A 15,248-nucleotide genomic window follows, 5' to 3' on the forward strand; every position below is an offset into this window, starting at 1 on the left:
TTACTTTAATACATGAAGGTCAGTCAATCCGGAAAATGTCAATAACTTTATACGTTTATTCAAGTGCAGTCGCAAAAACCATCAAGCGCTATGTAGAAACTGGCTGCAGAGGTTCATTAGAGTTACCAGCTTCAGATTGCTGCCCAAATAAATGCTTCACTGAGTTCAAGTAACAGACACATCTCAACATCAACTGTTCAGAGAAGACTGTGTGAATCCAGCCTTCATGGTCGAATTGCTGCAAAGAAACCACTACTAAAGGACACCAATAATAAGAAGAGACTTGCAAGAAACACGAGCAATGGACATTAGACCGGTGGAAATCTGTCCTTTGGTCTGATGAGTCCAAATTTGAGATTTTTGGTTCCAACCTCTGTGTCTTTGTGAGATGCAGAGTAGGTGAACGGATGATCTCTGCATGTGTGGTTCCCACCGTGAAGCATGGAGGTGGGATGGTGTGGAGGTGCTTTGCTGGTGACACTGTCTGTGATTTATTTAAAATTCAAGGCACACTTAACCAGAATGGCTACCGCAGTGATACGGCATCCCATTTTGTTTGCACTTAGTGGGACTATAATTTGTTTTTCAACAGGACAATGACACAAAACACACCTCCAGGCTGTGTAAGGGCTATTTGACCAAGAAGGAGAGTGATGGTGTGCTGCATCAGATGACCTGGCCTCCACAATCACCTGACCTCAACCACATCGAGATGGTTTGGGATGAGTTGGACCTCAGAGTGAAGGAAAAGCAGCCAACAAGTGCTCAGAATAGGTGGGAACGCCTTCAAGACTGTTGGAAAATAATTTCTCATGAAGCTGGTTGAGAGAATGCCAAGAGTGTGCAAAGCTGTCATCAAGGCAAATGGTGGCTACTTTGAAGAATCTCAAATCTATTTTGATTTGTTTAATACTTTTTTGATTACAACATGATTCCACATGTGTTATTTCATAGTTTTGATGTCTTCACTATTATTCCACAATGTAGAAATGTAGAAAAACCCTTGAATGAGTAGGTGTTTCTGAATACTGAATATATACTGTATATCCCCTGATTCTTGAAGAATATGACTTATAAATGCCTCATAAGCTTAGTTCAACTGTCACCACTAGAACCCAAAATATAAGCTTGTTTTCCTCCAATGTTTGTAAACATTGTAAATGTAAACAAACACTGTATAGCCTCATAACATGGTTAAAACAATCATGCTGATATCATGGATGGCCAGTCCTTGCTTTCATAGCTCTGTCTATTAATCTCAGATTTGGTTACATTTCTCCATGCCTTTCCCTCAGCTCTTTACCAAAACAGAGGCAGGGCGACCGTTTTGTTTTTGTTGCATATTATGAAGATATCAATGTGTCACCAACAAAAAGGTAAACAATAGGCAAGTAGCAATTGCAGCATATATGGCATTCATTTTTCACATGTAAATAGCACTTTTCAGTAGTGCTCAAAGCATGCCATTCCATGAGCACAGCATTTATTTTTCAACTTGAATCAATGAGCCCAATCAATCCTCCATGATAAGTAAACAACAGAGTAGGGCTGGCTAATAAGTCCTTAGTTTTGGGGTTAGGATCAGATAAAACAATTTGGCTCATATTTCTATATTTCCAAGTCCCATTCTTTAAGATCAAGGGGTATAACATTCATGGGAATGACTGGAATTCTGATAGACTTTGGTTTTTAATGTAAAGATATCATTTAATCATTTAATTTTATGTATTAGAAAACGATGGGTTAGAGGCCTACATAACCAACCCATAAAGTCAAATTTAACATCCATATATGGCCAGCTATGTAAACTTTAATATTGATTTATCATGCAATAGATTTAGTTCAATTGGTAATATACATGTTTGTCTTCTTTTAATGTATCTTAAGAGGAAAGTCATCTAAAAGTAACAGAACATAATCAGATTATTTTACTGAGTTTGGGTAATCTTAAAGTTCCGTTACTGATTACAATTCGGACAGGTACCTAGTAACTGTAACGGATTACATTTCGAAAGTAACCTACCCAACCCTGGTGACAACATATTTTTGTATACTATTGTGTTTACTGTGGTGTTTTTGCGGACATGACTGTAGTATACTACAGTATTCTCTGTAGTGTTTTTGCAGATACGACTCTAGTATACTGTAGTATCACTGTTGTGTTTTTGCAGACCGTACATCAGTATTCACTATACTGTTTTTGAGGACATGGCTATTGTATACTATATTATTCACTGTTGTGTTTTTGCTGACTTTACTGTAGTCTTCACTGTTGTGTTTTTGAGGACATGGCTATAGTATACTATAGTATTCACTGTTGTGTTTTTGAGGACATGGCTATAGTATACTATATTATTCACTGTTGTGTTTTTGCAGACTTCTCTGTATTAGTCAACATAGTGTTTTGCACCCTCGACTGTAGTATATTGTAGTAACACCTGCTGACTAGGGTTAGCTAAAATGGCACAACTACCAGACGATGCCAGTTACTGTTTAACGAGAGGAACAACTGAATCAGAACATAAGACACACAGGTTCGTGACAGGCCACCAATTGAGTTGGGTCAGTTCTGAGCAATGCAACAGACCAGACAGCGGCAGGGTAGCCTAGTGGTTAGAGCATTGGACTAGTAACCGAAAGGTTGCAAGTTCAAACCCCCAAGCTGACAAGGTACAAATCTGTCATCCTGCCCCTGAACAGGCAGTTAACCCACTGTTCCCAGGCCATCATTGAATATAAGAATTTGTTCTTAACTGACTTGCCTAGTAAAATAAAAAACCTTTCAAAAATATATACATTTTTATTACAATTGTAACATTAACATGAATAACATTACATTTTTATAACAATTGTAACATTAAATGTTAGATGCAGGTTCTAGGCGATTAAAGGGAAACAGTACACAGGCAGATATAAAGAACAAGATTAGTTTATTAAAGTTATAGGATTAGGTTTGCTTGTTTGACACAGATAAACAACACAAACAATTATAAATATGTGTTTCCCTGGCAACCTTATTAGGGGAGGACATGCAGTACATATAAAATCACCACAACATACAGTAAGCACCACACGATCGAGGGATACTACAGTGTGTAGTATAGTATTCTCCAGTACACAAAAACATTATAAAGCAAGCACTACACGATCGAGGGATACTACAGTGTGTAGTATAGTATTCTCCAGTACACAAAAACATTATAAAGCAAGCACTACACGATCGAGGGATACTACAGTGTGTAGTATAGTATTCTCCAGTACACAAAAACATTATAAAGCAAGCACTACACGATCGAGGGATACTACAGTGTGTAGTATAGTATTCTCCAGTACACAAAAACATTCTAAAGCAAGCACTACACGATCGAGGGATACTACAGTGTGTAGTAAAGTATTCTCCAGTACACAAAAACATTATAAAGCAAGCACTACACAATCAAGGTATACTACAGCATGGAGTATAGGATTCTACAATATACTACAGTTTACTACAGAATTATATAGTACAGTTGAAGTCGGAAGTTTACATACACTTATGTTCGAGTCATTAAAACTCGTTTTTCAACCACTCCACAAATTTCTGGTTAACAAACTATAGTTTTGGCAAGTCAGTTAGGACATCTACTTCGTGCATGACACAAGTAATTTTTCCAACAGTTATTTACAGACAGATGATTTCACTTATAATTCACTGTATCACAATTCCAGTGGGTCAGAAGTTTACACACACTTAGTTGACTGTGCCTTTAAACAGCTTGGAAAATTCCAGAAAATGATGCCATGGCTTTAGAAGCTTCTGAGGCTAATTGACATAATTAGATTCAATTGGAGGTGTGCCTGTGGATGCATTTCAAGGTCTACCTTCAAACCCAGTGCCTCTTTGCTTGACATCATGGGAAAATCAAAAGAAATCAGCCAAGACCCCAGAAAAACAAATGGTAGACCTCCACAAGTCTGGTTCATCCTTGGGAGCAATTTCCAAACGCCTGAAGGTACCACGTTTATCTGTACGAACAATAGTTTGCAAGTATAAACACCATGGGGCCACGCAGCCATCATACCTCTCAGGAAGGAGATGCATTCTGTCTCCTAGAGATGAATGTACTTTGGTGCGAAAAGTGCAAATCAATCCCAGAACAACAGCAAAGGACCTTGTGAAGATGCTGGAGGAAACAAGTACAAAAGTATCTATATCCACAGTAAAACGAGTCCTATATCGACATAACCTGAAAGGCCGCTCAGCATGGAAGAAGCCGTTGCTCCAAAACCGCTATAAAAAACTTTTTGAAGAAATGTCCTCTTGTCTGATGAAATAAAAATAGAACTGTTTGGCCATAATGACCTTCGTTAAGTTTGGAGGAAAAAGAGAGGCTTGCAAGCCGAAGAACACCATCCCAACCTTGAAGCACAGGGGTGGCAGCATCATGTTGTGGGGGTGCTTTGCTGCAGGAGGGACTGGTACACTTCACAAAATAGATGTCATCATGAGCAAGGAAAAGTATGTGGATATATTGAAGCAACATCTCAAGACATCAGTCAGGAAGTTAAAGTTTGGTCAAAAAATGGGTCTTCCAAATGGACAATGACCTCAAGCATTCTTCCAAAGTTGTGGCAAAATGTCTTAAGGATAACAAAGTCAAGGTATTGGAGTGGCCATCACAAAGCCCTGACCTCAATTCTATAGAAAATTTGTGGGCAGAACTGAAAAAGCGTGTGCGAGCAAGGAGGCCTACAAACCTGACTCAGTTTCACCAGCTCTGTCAGGAGGAATGGGCCAAACTTCACCCAAGCTTGTGGAAGGCTACCCGAAATGTTTGACTCAAGTTAAACAATTTAAAGGCAATGCTACCAAATACTAATTGAGTGTATGTAAACTTCTGAACCACTGTGAATGTGAACCACTATTATTCGGACATTTCACATTCTTAAAATAAACTGGTGATCCTAACTGACCTAAGACAGGGAATTTTTACTAGGATTAAATGTCAGGACGTGTGAAAAACTGAGATTAAATGTATTTGGCTTAGGTGTATGTAAACTTTCGACTTTTGTAATTTGTAGTATTTTGTTGATGTCGGCTGGCATGCCAGCAGCAAGTGTTCCACGTCGTAATTAATTAAGGGCGGAGTTTCCAATTAAGCTGTGTATAGAGGTTGACTGTTTTGCTTTGTTCAGGGAATCTCTTTACCATTGTAGAAGATGGCGTGTCTTTGGAGGATGGGAGTGGTGACCCTGGTTTAGACCAAACTGTGAGAGGAGAAAATTGTAAGTACCGGCATATGTTTATGGCAAATGCACCCATCGTTCTGCTAAGATTCTCCCTTGCTGTAGATCTGTGTGTCATTATTGCTTTGCCAGAATGTCTCTTTTTATTGATTTAAATCTATGATGTGAAATAACCTATAAATACCTATACGATGTGTTTGTTGTCAGTAGAAATTGTGTTCCTTATTGTCCCTGTGTGGCTTATTCCTAAAAGGTTCAACAAGTCAAAAAACTTGTCTGGCTGCACATCTGACTGGCTGACTTACTGCAAATTAAGAAATTATGTGACTAAACTCAACAAAAAGAAGAATAAACTGTATTATGAAGCCAAGACCAATTATATACTTTAAATTAAATTATGGGCAGAAAGACTAATTAAACTCCATCTTTCATCGAATCAGATGGCTTATTCATCACAAAACCATAAGATGTTGCCAATTATTTTAATAATTGAATAAAAGAAAAGCATTGTAAGTTTAGAATTTTGTAAAGTTATTGAGGGAGAGGTGAAAAAAATCAATATCGATCAATAATGACAAACCTCCTGGCATTGACAACTTAGATGGAAAGCTAATGAGGATGGTAGCTGAGTCTATAGACACTTTTATCTGTCCTACTGTATCTTTAATCTGAGCCTAGAGGACAGTCTTTGCTCTCAGGCCTGGAGGGAAGCCAAAGTCATTCCTCTACTCAAGAGTGGTAAAGCGGCCTTTACTGGTTCAAACAGCAGACCTATCAGCTTGCTGCCAGCTCTCATCAAACTGTTGGGAAAATTTGTGTTTGATCAAATACACTGCTATTTCTATGTAAACAAATGAACAACAGACTTTCAGCATGCTTATAGAGAAGAGCACTCAACATGTACTGCACTGACACAAATGATGATTGGTTAAAATAAATTGATAATAAGGAGATTGTGGGAGCCTTTGATATTATTGACCATAACCTGTTGTTGAGAAAACGTATGTGTTATGGCTTTTCAACCTCTTACCACTAGGCAGGTAGCCTAGTGGTTCGAGTTTTGGGCCAGTAACCAAAAGGTTCTGGATTGAATCCCCGAGCTGACAAGGTAAAGATCTGTCATTCTGCCCCTGAACAAGGCAGTTAACCCACTGTTCCCTGGTAGGATGTCATTGTAAATAAGAATTTGTTCTTAACTGACTTGCCTAGTTAAATAAAGGTTAAATGAAAAACCTCTGCCATATTGTGGATTCAGAGCTATCTAGCTACTAGAACTCAGAGGGTTTTCTTTAATGGAAGCTTATCTAATATCAAACATGTAAAGTGTGGTGTACCGTAGGGCAGCTTTCTAGGCCCTCAAATGTTCTATTTTTACCAATGACCTGCCACTGGCATTAAACAAAACATGTGTGTCCATGTATGTTGATGATTCAACCATATATACCGCATCAGTAACCACAGCTAACGAAGTCACTGAAACACTTAACCAAGTGCTACAGTCAGTTTTGGAATGGATTGCCAGTAATGGTTCTGAACATCTCTAAAAGTAAGAGCATTGTATTTGGTACAATTCATTCCCTATGTTCTAGACCTCAGCTGAATATGGTAATGAATGGTGTGGCTGTTGAACAAGTTGAGGAGACTAAATTACTTGGTGTTACCTTAGATAGTAAACTGTCATGCACAACACATATTGATTCAATGGTTGTACAGATGGGGAGAGGTCTGTCTGTAATGAAGAGATGCTCTGCTTTTTTGACATCATGCTCCACAAAGCAAGTCCAGTAGGTTCTAATTCGATCTTATCTTGATTATTGTCCAGTCATGTAGTCAAGTGCTGCAAAGAAAGACCTAGTTAAGCTGCAGCTGGCCCAGAACAGAGTGGCACTTCTTGCTCTTCATTGTAATCAGAGGGCTATATGAATACTATGCACGCCAGTCTCTCTTGGCTAAGGGTTGAGGAAATTCTGACAGCGTCACTTCTGGTTTTTATAAGAAACATTCATGTGTTGGAAATTCCAAATTGTTTTCATAATCAACTTACACACAGCACGGACACATACACTTACCACATCAGACATGCCACCAGGGGTATTTTCCCAGTTCACAGGTCCATACCAAATTCAAGGAGACGTACAGTATTATATAGAGCCATGAGTGCATGGAACTTCCTTCCATCTTATATAGCCCAAGTGAACAGCAAACCTGGATTCAAAATACAAATAAAGCAACACCTCACGGCACATCGCCTCTCCCCCATGTGACCTACTTGTTGTGTGTATGTACTGACATGTATGTGTAACTGATAGATGCACACACACACACTACATGTTCATGTTTTTAAATATATGGAAATTATAAAAACATTTGTCTGTAATCTCTTTTTTGTCTTGTAAGACTAGCTGTTGCCATGGGGTCCTAATCAATCACATCAAACTGTTTGTCTGATTGGCTACTCTGCTAATCATAGGCTTGTCTGATTGGCTAATCACAAGCTTGTCTGATTGTCAGGGAACCCATGTCTGGAGGGCCATGATGTGTTTTCCAAGGTCAAAGAGAACAGCATGATAGGAGAACTCATTGCTGAGCTCAACACTGAGCTGACAGCCAATGATGTTGTCTGGAGCTTAACTGGGGAGGACGCTGATTGGTTCTTCCTAGAAAGGCGGAGCATCAGACTCAATGCCCCATTGGATAGAGTTCTGGACCGGGAGGTAAAAACGTTATCACAACTTCATCACAATGATGACAGGGTTCTGTCTTGGTTTAGTTGACTCAAAGAACAACACTCAGCAGGGTCATGTGCAGATATGAAGCATTATATATGTTGTGTGTGTCTCAGGTGCAGGGCCCAGTCCTGATGGCAGCATTGACCTGCTATGAGGAGGACACTGTGCAGGTAGAGACTGTACATATCTGGAAATATATTTGTCCTTTATACCAAAGTGATATTACTATGGATCCAAAACTTCTAAATGTGTGTGTGTGTGTGTGTTTCAGAGTGAGTACAGGATCATGGTGGAGATTCTGAATGAGAATGATAACACTCCTGAGTTTGTGGAGAGCACCATACAGCCTCGCAGCATCAGTGAGGTAAGTAGGCTACACTACATACATGCTCACGTACGCACACATATACAGTGCACACATATACACACACACACACACACACACACACAAACACACACACACACACACACACACACACACACACACACACACACACACACACAGACATAAACTGATTTTTGCTTGATGTCTAGCTGGCTGAGGTGAAGACAGTGGTGTTTACAGTCCAGGCCACAGATGCAGATGGCGACACCATAATGTACTCCATCGACCAGACCTCGGTACTGTATCAATAAAGTTTTATGCTTAAATAAAACCAGATCTCCTTACTGTATCAAATAAAATAAAAATACTTCTGCATTGAAATGAGTGAGTGCAGTATTTGTGTGTGGTCTCTGTTCCAGCCTGATGCTGCCTACTTCAGAGTGGATCTCCCTAACAGTGGAGAGGTGATACTGGCCAAGCCTCTGGACTACGAGACTAAAACACAACTGAAGATCATCATATATGCTTCGGTACCCTAAATGCACCTAGCCTATAGTTACAGAAAAACTTGGCTGTGCCTACCATCTGCTTGATATATTTTGTGAATAATGCACACCTTTAACCAATCAGATTGTATGACTGGAACTAATATCTCAGTCTGATATACGGTGTGTGTGTGTCTGTGTCTGTGTCTGTGTCTGTGTGTGTGTGTGTGTGTGTGTGTGTGTGTGTGTGTGTGTGTGTATGCCTGTGTGAGTGTTTGTGTGTGTGTAGGAGATGAACACTGTAGAGAAGTTCAACACTAGTGCCATCCTGACCGTGAATATCTTGGACGGAGATGACCAGTACCCACAATTCCTGCCGTGCATGCCCCCCTCTAATGACCAATCGAATCGTGTCTGCAGCAACCCTGTCTACACGGTTAACATCACAGAAGGCGAACAGGTTAGTGCCCAGGGTTAGGGTTAGGTGTTGGTGATAGGTGTTAGGGGTTAGGGACTGATGTCTTCTGTTAATGTTGTACCTGTTATAGGACGTTCTTCTGGACTTCTCTCCTGGGCCGATCAATGCTGTGGATGGAGACAGAGGCCTCAGCTCACCTCTCAGCTATAGCATTCTGTCAGGTACAACACACACACACACATACAAACCACCATTGTTTATCTTCAGAATGAAATGCAACGTAGTATTGGGAGTTTATAAACAGTATAGTTTACAAGGCTACCAATTACTTCACACTGGAAAAAGTTAAGCTAAACTAAACCTACTCTTCAGAAAATTATAGTTTACTTAACTAAAGTTACTCTGAAAAAGTAGTTCACTACATCCAAACTACTTGATGAAAAAGTATCATATATAAATCTGTTATGTCACAGACTACAAATTGCGAGGACAGATCACTTTGGGGTCATATGTTAGCAGAATGTGCAATTTAGCCTGTTAAACACAAAAATTATGTTGTAAGTGAGAATTAGGCAGGTCTGAAGCCAATAAAGGAAATTATTGCCAACTTCACCCAAATGTAATTAAATATTTGCAAAACAATGTGTGTAGTTCCAGTAGTTACCTACACTGCTACTTGGCAAAAAAGTAATTAAATACTGAAAACACTACCTAGATTTGAATTGAGTTCAACTACCACCAAGCTCCTGCAAAATGTAGCTATATTACTAGTTTAACTACATGTAGTTCACTACTCCCCAACACTGTTGACAATATATGTTGTCAGGGGCTGATAATGGGCGTTTTGTGATGGATGAGGTGACAGGGGAGGTGCGTCTGATGAAAGAAGTAGAGAACAGACTACTGACACCCACACTACGCCTACGGGTCATGGTGAGACACACACACACACACACACACACACACACACACACACACACACACACACACACACACACACACACACACACACACACACACACACACACACACACACACACACACACACACACACACACACACACGACTACAGAGACTCTAAATAACTGAAAACTCTCTCCCCCTCCTCAGGCGTACCAGAGGAATGATCCTAGGAAGTACTCAGTTGCCACAGTGGTGATCCGTGTTGTGGCTGTCAACCGCTTTCCTCCCCAGTTTGGTCGGGCCGAATACCGTGGTTTTGTCACTGAAGGCAACAGCCCTGCCTCACTGGTCAACACTTACGGAAACACCGTGCTGCTGCTACAGATACAGGACAGGGACTTCTCTGATGTATGCATACAAACACACACACACACGCACACGCACGCTCATACACACAGCTGGATTATGCATCGTGTAATATTCTGTAACTTCAACTCTCTCTTCCCTTAATTGGTAGGGGATTAATCCCAAGATGCACTACTCCCTGAGGTCCTCGTCCAATCACACAGAGTTTTACCACATCACACAGGAGGGGCTTCTGATCGCCAGGACCAATCAGTTACGGCCATCACAGAAACACAGTCTGAAGGTGGGCTTTGATTGGACAGAACAGTATTTGAGAGAACAACGTAATGATGGACAAGCTAAATTGGTGATGATGATGATGATGATGATGATGATGATGATGATGATATCATGCAGGTAGTGGCTGTGGATCTGGAGTCAGGTGACATGGCCACGGCTCTCATAAAGGTGGAGGTGCTGTATGAAGGACAAATAGGTAACACAGCCGCACACACATACACACACACAATTACAATTTGTGTGGTCGTACTTGCTCTCAGTGTAAGTATGCATACAGTACCAGTCAAAAGTCTGGACACACCTACTATTTCAAGGGTTTTTCTTCATTTTTACTATTATCTACATTGTAGAATAATAGTGAAGACATTAAAACTGTGAAATAACACATTTGGAATCATGTAATAACCAAAAAGTGTAAAACAAATCCAAATATATTTTAGATTTGAGATTCTTCAAAGTAGCCACCCTTTGCTTGATGACAGCTTTGCTCACTCTTGGCATTCTCTCAACCAGCTTTACCTTTACCAACAGTCTTGAAGGAGTTCCCACATATGCTGAGCACTTGTTGGCTGCTTTTCCTTCACTCTGCGGTCCAACTCATCCCAAACCATCTCAATTGGGTTGAGGTCGGGTGATTGTGGAGGCCAGGTCATCTGATGCAGCACTCCATCACTCTCCTTCTTGGTCAAATAGCCCTTACACACCCTTGGGGTGTGTTAGGTCGATGTTCTTTTGAAAAACAAATGATAGTCCCACTAAGCAAAATCCAGATGGGATGGCGTATCGCTGCAGAATTCTGTGGTAGCCATGCTGGTTAAGTGTTCCTTGAATTCTAAATAAATCACAGACAGTGTCACCAGCAAAGCACCCCCACACCATCACACCTCCTCCTCCATGCTTCACGGTGGGAACCACACATGCAGAGATCATCTGTTCACCTACTCTGAGTCTCGCAAAGACACGGCAATTGGAACCAAAAATCTCAAATTTGGAGTCATCAGACCAAAGGACAGATTTCCACTGGTCTAATGTCCATTGCTCGTGTCTCTTGGCCCAAGCATGTCTCTTCATATTATTGGTGTCCTTTAGTAGTGGTTTCTTTGCAGCAATTCAACCATGAAGGCCTGATTCACACAGTCTCCTCTGAAAAGTTGATGTTGAGATGTGTGTGTTACTTGAAGTCTGTGAAGCATTTATTTGGGCAGCAATTTCTGAGGATGGTAACTCTAATGAACTTATCCTCTGCAGCAGAAGTAACTCTGGGTCTTCCTTTACTGTGGTGATCTTCATGAGAGCCAGTTTCATCATAGCGCTTGATGGTTTTTGCGACTGCACTTGAATAAACTTTCAACGTTCTTGAAATGTTCCATATTGACTGACCTTTATATCTTAACGTAATGATGGACTGTTGTTTGTCTTTGCTTATTTGAGCTGTTCTTGCCATAATATGGACTTGGTCTTTTACCAAATAGGGCTATCTTCTGTATACCAACCCTACCATGTCACAACACAACTGATTGGCTCAAATACATTAAGAAGGAAAGAAATTCCACAAATGAACTTTTAACAAGGCACACCTGTTAATTGAAATGCATTCCAGGTGACTAGCTCATGAAGCTGGTTGAGAGAATGCCAAGAGTGTGCAAAGCTGTCATCAAGACAAAGGGTGGCTACTTTGAAGAATCTCAAATATAAAATACATTTTGATTTGTTTAACACTTTTTTGGTTACTACATCATTCCATATGTGTTATTTCATAGTGTTGATGTCTTCACTATTATTCTACAACATAGAAAATAGTAAAAAAAATAAAGAAAAACCCTGGAATGAGTAGGTGTGTCCAAACTTTTGACAGGTACTATATGTGTGTGCAGTCCCTCAGGGCCCATTGGGGGACGGGCATCTCCATGGTAGCTGTGCAGTAGGCAAGGCTATGGGTGTGGTCATCCTGGGACTGACTCTGTTAGGCTGCGCTCTGTATGCACTGCAGCATGTCCTCCGGACATACAGAGGACTGAAGGACCCAGAGGACAGGGGCTGTATAGCACAGGGAAAACACCCCAATGTGGTGAGATATACTGACACTTCACCCTGACCCCTACCCTTTTAACTTTTAACCTCTAACATTTAGACATTTTAGTCCTGTGCACTGACCTGTGCGTCTCTCTGTTTGATCTACCCTGCTGGTCTAGAGATTACAATGGTTCCAACTGGTGAGTCTCTGTGTGTGTGTGTGTGTGTGTGTGTGTGTGTGTGTGTGTGTGTGTGTGTGTGTGTGTGTGTGTGTGTGTGTGTGTGTGTGTGTGTGTGTGTGTGTGTGTGTGTGTGTGTGTGTGTGAGTGTGTGAGAGACCTTTCCAACTGGTGAGTTAATAGACAAAGGAGCAAGTGAGCTAACATCACATAGTGTATCAGAGAGACAGTCAGTCAGCCATGTCGATTTGTGTCTTTTCTCCCCAGGTGAGTCACAGTAGCCCCATGCCAGTCCTTGATGAGGTGAAGTTCAAAAAGGAGGGTCTAAGCACCTCCACCTCCACCTCCAAGCTACTGGGCGGTCAGAGCATTTACACACCTGCAGACTCGGACCCTTCTCCATTCAACGCTTTACCCATAGCTACACCCTCAACAACCTACATCCAGCCTATACTAGCCAACTCCACCCATACACCTGCTACAACCATCACACCTGAACTACTCAAGACATCCACTCAACTCCTGGGCAACTCCAGCTCTAGTACACCACTACACCCATCACCTACACCTACCATGGATCAGACAGACTCGCCTTTAGCTACACACCCCTCCCCTGTTGCAGATCCAATAGGTACACACACTCAGGTAGAAGAGACACCTACCTCACCTAACCATCAGCAGGTACACACACCTTTACCTCCTCCCACTCCGATCAACTCACCCCCTCACCCCACACCCCCTCCTACCTCACCTACCACACCTCTCCCTTTCTCACCTACTCCAGACCCGATACACAATCCTGAATGTACAGGATATAATCACACACCTTTACTTACTCCACCCTGTCCAGAGCAGGACAGGGTAGGGACACCCCCACCTAAACCCACCCCAGGGCAAACACATACCCCTGTACTGACCATCACCTGCCCAGAGCAGGTAGGACATCCAGGGTACCCTGAGGAGCGCAGACCCTCCACCCACAGCCCTGAGACAGCCTCCATCGGTGATGATGACTGCTTCCTGGGGGATGAAGAGGCCACCAGGAACAGTGATGATGATGAGGATGAAGAGCTGGTGAGACTCTATTCTCACATACAGCCCACATTCCTGATAACAGACTACGACAATGACATCACGACTGAGAGCCCTGCCAGTGGTGGAGCGGAGGAGGGGACTGGGAACAGCGAAGGAGTGGAGAGAGAGAGGGATTGGATGGAGGGAAACAAGGAAAGGGCCGGGAGAGACAGGGATGATATGGAAGGAAAGGGGGATAAATTAGAGAGCGAAGGGGAGAGTTTGAAACAGGGGAGTCCATCATTTCAACCCTGTGATACAGAGCAGGAAGTATCAGTGGGCCAATTAAAGGAGTGATAAACAGTTACCCAGCAACACTCTATTGCAACACTCTCTAGTCACTGAGGCCAAACATTTAAGAACACTCTGAAACACGCTTGCACAAACACACACAGACACACACACACGTACACTGATGATATTGGAACATCCTAGACTTGCCTCAAGCAAGTGTAGGTGAAACACAACACAACAGGCCATGTGTCTGAGATATAGGCCACACTCCTCTTGTAAGGCCTTTGACTTGAGTCTTTTGCGTTACTGTGTTTTTGTTGATGTTCTTATTTTGTTCTAAAATGGTTCAAGTGATTCCTGCACACTGTGTGTAGGCCTACTTCTGTCCTCCCCTTTGACCATTCTTATTTAGTTTTGACAAAAAACACCCCTGTGATAAGATGTTACCTACTTCAGTGCTAGCCATGAACTTCATGCTTCTCACGTAGTTCCAATGTCCACAACACAGGATTTGGAATGATGGTCATGAGAAATTGCTTCAGCAAATATTTTTGTTGTTTGGATTGTGTGTTCTTCTACTGTATTTCTGTGTAGCATGATGTAAAATATGATGACCAGAATTTGCAGGTTACATCAACTGTCTCAGTCTGTCTCTACAGTATAAATCAGTAAAGCCATCATGTGACTGAAGCACTGGTTCATGGGAGTTGTGGTTCTTATACCCTGGAGACTAACACACACACACACACACACACACACACACACACACACACACACACACACACACACACACACACACACACACACACACACACACACACACACAGAGAGGGAGACAGATAAATGCTCAGTCAAATCCATATATACTGAACAAAAATATAAACGCAACATGCAACAATTTCAAAGACTTTACTGAGTTTCAGTTCATATAAGGAAATCAGTTAATTGAAATAAAATCATTAGGCCCTAAATGGATTTCACATGACTGGGAATGCAGATATGTGTCTGTTGGTCACA

General features: G+C 41.5%; 1 protein-coding gene across 2 annotated transcripts in view; it reads left to right on the forward strand.

Annotated features, from left to right (window-relative positions):
* LOC112219120 (cadherin-related family member 5-like) overlaps positions 1 to 14,915 on the forward strand; it is a 36,956-nt gene extending 22,041 nt beyond the window's left edge. The window contains exons 3-17 of one of the 2 annotated variants that reach the window (XM_024380331.2): positions 5,176 to 5,265; positions 7,738 to 7,940; positions 8,069 to 8,125; positions 8,227 to 8,319; positions 8,490 to 8,576; positions 8,700 to 8,810; positions 9,055 to 9,225; positions 9,314 to 9,404; positions 10,010 to 10,116; positions 10,294 to 10,494; positions 10,604 to 10,735; positions 10,849 to 10,927; positions 12,606 to 12,799; positions 12,924 to 12,944; positions 13,191 to 14,915. In XM_024380331.2, the coding sequence (XP_024236099.2) occupies positions 5,176 to 5,265; positions 7,738 to 7,940; positions 8,069 to 8,125; positions 8,227 to 8,319; positions 8,490 to 8,576; positions 8,700 to 8,810; positions 9,055 to 9,225; positions 9,314 to 9,404; positions 10,010 to 10,116; positions 10,294 to 10,494; positions 10,604 to 10,735; positions 10,849 to 10,927; positions 12,606 to 12,799; positions 12,924 to 12,944; positions 13,191 to 14,294 (2,741 nt within the window). In that variant the 3' untranslated portion in view covers positions 14,295 to 14,915. The remainder of the gene's footprint in view (positions 1 to 5,175; positions 5,266 to 7,737; positions 7,941 to 8,068; positions 8,126 to 8,226; positions 8,320 to 8,489; positions 8,577 to 8,699; positions 8,811 to 9,054; positions 9,226 to 9,313; positions 9,405 to 10,009; positions 10,117 to 10,293; positions 10,495 to 10,603; positions 10,736 to 10,848; positions 10,928 to 12,605; positions 12,800 to 12,923; positions 12,945 to 13,190) is intronic. The other variant, XM_042301585.1, reaches the window with a different exon arrangement.
* The last annotated feature ends 333 nt before the right edge of the window (positions 14,916 to 15,248 follow it).

This window comes from Oncorhynchus tshawytscha, linkage group LG19, assembly GCF_018296145.1.
Source record: "Oncorhynchus tshawytscha isolate Ot180627B linkage group LG19, Otsh_v2.0, whole genome shotgun sequence".
In the NCBI taxonomy this organism is placed as follows: Eukaryota; Metazoa; Chordata; class Actinopteri; order Salmoniformes; family Salmonidae; genus Oncorhynchus; species Oncorhynchus tshawytscha.